Raw genomic sequence first — 5818 nt, 5'->3', positions numbered from 1 at the left:
TGAATCTCTAAGCCAAAGATGCATATTTTTCATGTTGATATCATATCCCTTTTCAAGAAGTTGTCCCAAACTCAAAATATTACTTTTTAATTTTGGCATATAATAAACATCTTGAATTAACTTGTGGCCACCATCTTTACAGGAGATTAGAATTGTACCTATCCCTTCAAATTGAATATTTGAGGTATCTCCAAAGGACACATTACCTCTCACCATCTTATTGATTTTTACAAACTTATCTTTGCATCCACACATATGATTGTTTGCTCCATTGTCCAAATATCACGAGCCACAATCTTCCCTATCTTCTTCCTTGAGTGCCAACAATAATGTTGACTCATCTTCTTCCTTATTGTTCTCAACAAGGCTAGCTTTCTGTTCAATGTTGCTACGACATTCCCAAGAGTAATGGCCAAATTAATGACAATTATAACACTCAATTTTGATTTGTCATACTTTTTGTCCATTATTTTCTTGATAGTAGCCGCGTCCTCTTCTTCCTATTTGTCCACGACCATGACCTCTGAATGTTTGGTAGATTTTAACTTCATTGTTGAAGTTTTTACCAGTACTTCTTCCTCTTTCATAACCACCACGACCTCGTCCTCGTTTATTTCCTCGATAACACTTTTCACCTTCATAGTCTTTAAAGGATGCTTGAGTTTTAAGAAGTTGCTCCAGTGGCACTCTTGTCTCCTCTTGATCTTTTCTTCATGTGCCTGTAAAGAACCCTCCAATTTCTCCACCGTCATTGAGTCTAAATCTCTAGACTCCTCAATAGCACATACCACAAAATCAAATTTAGGTGTTAAAGTGCGAAGGATCTTTTCTACCACACGGACATCTTCTATGTCCTTCCCGTGTCTTCTTAATTGATTTATAAGAGTCTTCACTTTTGAAAAATAATCTGAAATGGATTCAGATTCTTTTATTTTTAAAACTTCAAAATCAGCCCTTAGAGTTTGAAGTTTTACCTTCCTCACATTGTCAACTCCTTCGAGAGAATTTTGTAAAATCTCCCAAGCTTCCTTTGTGGTGGTAGCATCTGTCATCTTCTCAAACATTGCATCTTCCAAACATTGGTGGATGAGCGTGAGAGCTTATTGATCCTTGTTCCTCGTCTTTGCCAAGACCTCTTTTTCATTTCGAGGTAGAACTTCCTCATTATCGTGTTTTGCATACCCTCTGTCTACGATTTCCCACACATCCTAAGAGCCAGGAATGACTTTCATACGTAGATACCATTTCTCATAATTATCTTTTGTGAGACGAGGGTACTGAAAAGACAACGGACTATTACTCGCCATGACTCTGATACCACGTTGTTAGGAAAAAATAATCCCGTCCAGCAATAATATTCACAGTAAATAACAATATCAAAAGAGAGTAAACGATACCAAATCTTTTAACTGGGTAAAATACAATACTCAAGCAAAGCACTATAATATCACTATAATATTATAACTTGGTAATGTCAAGAGACAACTATAACTTCGAAATAAATAACACTCTTTATTTTTGATACGTCACCATGATATTACTCTCACTCTCTATTTATCTCACAGACTACAATTTATTGATTATTCTCTCTACGTTCTTTTGCGCTCTCTGGTTTTGATGTGTTTGAAATGAGACAACATCGTCCCTATTTATAGTTGAATGAATGCTCTCTAAAACCAATCAAAATTGGCTATGTCGCCTATTTGCTTGCAAATTGGTTAACAACTTGTTCCACTGCCCGAGTTACTTACTGTAACTTGTTGTAACCAAATTGTGAGTTTGTTTATTTTCTTTAGCTTTTTTTCTTTCTCTTTTATTTAATGAGGCTGACCCCACAGAGGTATTATGGATCACAAAAGAGTTCTTAACTATCTTATGTCTACAATTTGGCATTTGCATTTTGTCCGACCAAGAAGTTGCTCTAGTAGTGAGTTTGAGTCACCCCAAGATCAAAGTGGGGAGTTCTTGGAGGGAGAAAGCCGATGGTCTATCAGAAACAGCCTCTCTACCCCAGGATAGGGGTAAGGTCTGCGTACACACTACCCTCCCCAGACCCCAATAATGAGATTATACTGGGTTGTTATTGTTGTTGTTGTAGTATTTTGTCCGACATATAAAAACCAATAGCTTTCCTTGGCAATTCACTTGGAATCAAACTATTATGTATAGTGTGATTCCATTTGGCTAAAATATCGGTAACTTGATTTGCCTCCCTATAACATTGCTGGACAATCACATTGGACAATCACATCATGTTATAATTAATCCACAGAATCTCCTTAATGATATTATCCAGATGCCAAGGTATTTTGTCTTTCCTATTCAACATGTCTACAACTAGTTTAGAGTCGCTTGTGCCTTATGAGTCATTCCAATGATTTATTTATTTGTTCAATTTTTTAAATATTAATACAGCTTATGAAAATTCATGTATTTGCCACTGCATACTTCTATTCACGTAGATTATACTTGTCCAGATCGGCTTAACCCCCAGGCTACTAAAGCAGTTGCTTTAGGCCTTACAAAATTAGAGGCCCTAAAAGCTACTCTCTTATATGTAATTTAACTATTTATTATACTTTGGTTACATCGCCAAGATCTCATAAAGCGAAAAGAATAAACTCACTTATTATACAAGTTTAAACTAACTTATTACAGCTTGTCTTTAAGCCTCCAACACCACTGAGCCGCCTATGTACTTATCACGGCACTGTACTTTTTTCTTTACTTTGAACGCGTGCATTGTAAATAAATATGGCGAATTAGTCATTTTGAGGAGTTGCGATAATATGTTTATGTGGTTGACGTATTTGTTTCAAACAAAGAGTGCCTTGGGGCCAAAAGGAGTTGGAAAAGTTTGCTACTACAATTATTGAAAGATGTTAATATTAGTACGGCAAAGGGCTAAATATACCCCTCTATTTTTGAAAATGGTTTAAAAATACCTCTCGTTATACTATTGGGTTATCTATACCCCTGCAGTCATACTTTGGGTTCAAATATACCCCTCATTTAAACGGAGGGACGCGTGTCATCGTCCTGTTGGTCAATTCTAAATATCTCCTAATTAATTAAAAAGACTCATTACCCATACACGAAAAATATTTTTTTTTTTTGTAAAAACTGGAAAAAACTGAAATTATTTTTACTAAAAACTAAAAAAACGAAAATATTTTTTTTTTCAGTTTTTACAAAAAAACTGAAAAATATTTTCTAAAACAATATTTTTGTAAAAACTAAAAATAAAAAGCTGAAAATCAATTTTTTAAAGCAATATTTTTGTAAAAACTGAAAAAAAACTGAAATATTTTTTTACTAAAAACTGGAAAAAATGATTTTTTTTCTTCCAGTTTTTACAAAAAAAACTGCTTTTAAAAAATGCTGAAAAATATTTTCTAAAACAATATTTTTGTAAAAACTGAAAAAAAACTAAAAAGTAATTTTCTAAAGTAATGTTTTTGTAAAAACTGAAAAAACAAATATTTTTTTCAGTTTTTAGTAAAAAATATTTCAGTTTTTTCCAGTTTTTACAAAAAAATTGCTTTAGAAAATATTTTTCAGTTTTTTCTAAGGCAAGTTTTTTGTAAAAACTGAAAAAAAAAATATTTTCGTTTTTTTTAGTTTTTAGTAAAAATAATTTTAGTTTTTTCCAGTTTTTACAAAAAAAAATAAAATATTTTTCGTGTATGGGTAATAAGTCTTTTTAATTAATTAAGAGATATTTAGAATTGACCAACAGGACGATGACACGTGTCCCTCGTTTAAATGAGGGGTATATTTGATCTCAAAGTATGACTGCAAAGGTATAGATAACCCAATAGTATAACGAAGAGTATTTTTACATCATTTTTTTTAAAGTTGACGGGGTATATTTGGCATTTGCCGATATTAGTATTACAGAAGAGTGACAAGACTTCAACAAAGGAACAATATACAGATTATAAGATTGATGGCACTAAAACCAAAAACTATTACTCTAAGAGCTATCTAATCGTAGGTGACGGAGGTATAATTATTTGTTAAGTTAGCATTATTGTAAAAAGCGAATATATTACATAATGAGCTATCCAAGCGTAAGTGACGCATATATTATTACTTATTTAGCTTCCATTATTGGAAAGGTGAATATACTACAGAATAGTGACAAGTCATTTATAGGTATTGTAAAAGAGCAGAATATTAAAAGGAAATAAAATAGAAAGCACTATAAGATTAGTGTCCCGTTGGCCAATACAAAACATTATCTGGCGTACATCTAGCAGCTATCTAATCGAGATCGAATAATGGGATTTTCTTTAGCTACCATTACCGAAAAATATAATTATATTACACAGTAGTGACAAAGTCTCCCGTAAAATATTGCAAAAACAACAGATGACAAGTAACAAAGCAAAAGATGATATTGGATTATTAACTTATATATTATGTGGGGAGGATTCCGACAAAATTCCTAATAAAGCATGTAGCTCCGCTAGCAGTGTTTCGGGGACAGAAATGAGAGCATATAAAGGAGCAAATAAAGTTATTTAATTGAGAGCGAAAATGAAATATAACATATGTTTTGCCCAGAATTTCGTGTCCTACTGTCATGACTGGGAATTTTTACCCTCGGAATTGTGATGAAGTCTAATATTTCACTTGCTAAGCAAGCCAACGTTAGAATAGTTTTTGGCCATTTTAACAATTCAAAATAGAGTGAGAAAAACCATAACAACAACGATATCTAGATACAATCCTAGAACCGGTGTCACAAGTGCACGAACAACTAGAATAATACAAATAATGGTCTTAATGAAAGTATAACTGTCTGAAATGAAATAACAGTTAGAGTAAGGTAGAAGAGGACTTCAGGGCTGCGAACACCGAGCAACTGTACCTCAAGTCTTCGTCAGGCAATCAATCCGAGCAATCTACTGACCGCCGCTAGGACCGACTCCAAAATTTGCACAAGAAGTACAAAGTATAGGATGAGTACAACCGACCCCTTGTACTTTGTAAGTGCCGAGCCTAACCTCGACGAAGTAATGACAAAGCTAAGGCGGTTCACTTACAATAACATGTACGCAGTATAATAATAATAACAGGAACGGAAACACGGGAAAGGCAAGGCAGTTAACTTATAAAAATAAACTCAATCCTCGAAATCAATAAAACCAGAGACGTCACTCCTCAGAATCTCGTATCAAAACACTGAAAGCTAACACAATGCAACAATGAATACAAAACACACAATCCATTGCGGCGTGCCCCCGATCCTACCGTATAAACATAGTCCTCCCTTATTTTCCCATATCAATATCAAGAATAACTTGTAAAAGCCGTTGCGGCGTGCAATCGGATCCCACCATATCAATATCAATCCTCCCTTATTTCACCCATTGTGGCGTGCAACCCGATCAACAATAAATCAATAAAATGTGATCAATTCAACAACACAATTCACAAGAATTTTTACGACTAAAGAATATGAAAGCAAAACATTAAGGAATCCCAGTACCAAATCAAGGAATACTACAATTGATACAAAGCAACAAGCCAAGCCAAGCCAAATATATGACAGTTAAAGTATACAACTAAAATAATTAAAGCAAATAGCAATTAATCATGGAAGCATGGTAGAAACTAACATTTTAATACGAGAGTTATAAGTGATAAGTAGCAAGTTAAGGTATAGGAAGCAATTAAAGCATATAACAGTTAAGACATGGAATAAAATAATTAACGAAATACGGAAAAGCATGAAAACAATTATTTTGACGCCGAATATACACTCGTCACCTCGCATATACGCCGTTACACATGTAATTCATATAACACA

General features: G+C 33.7%; 1 protein-coding gene across 1 annotated transcript; it reads right to left on the bottom strand.

Annotated features, from left to right (window-relative positions):
- Positions 1 to 500: 500 nt before the first annotated feature.
- On the bottom strand, positions 501 to 1064 carry LOC138897756 (uncharacterized). Its single transcript, XM_070183767.1, has one exon. The coding sequence runs from the start codon at positions 1062 to 1064 to the stop codon at positions 501 to 503; it is 564 nt and encodes a 187-aa protein (XP_070039868.1).
- Between the last annotated feature and the right edge of the window lie 4754 nt (positions 1065 to 5818).

This window comes from Nicotiana tomentosiformis, chromosome 8, assembly GCF_000390325.3.
Source record: "Nicotiana tomentosiformis chromosome 8, ASM39032v3, whole genome shotgun sequence".
Classification (NCBI taxonomy): Eukaryota; Viridiplantae; Streptophyta; class Magnoliopsida; order Solanales; family Solanaceae; genus Nicotiana; species Nicotiana tomentosiformis.
The sequence above is the reverse complement of the archived record's forward strand: the minus strand, read 5'-3'. Positions and strand labels throughout refer to the sequence as shown.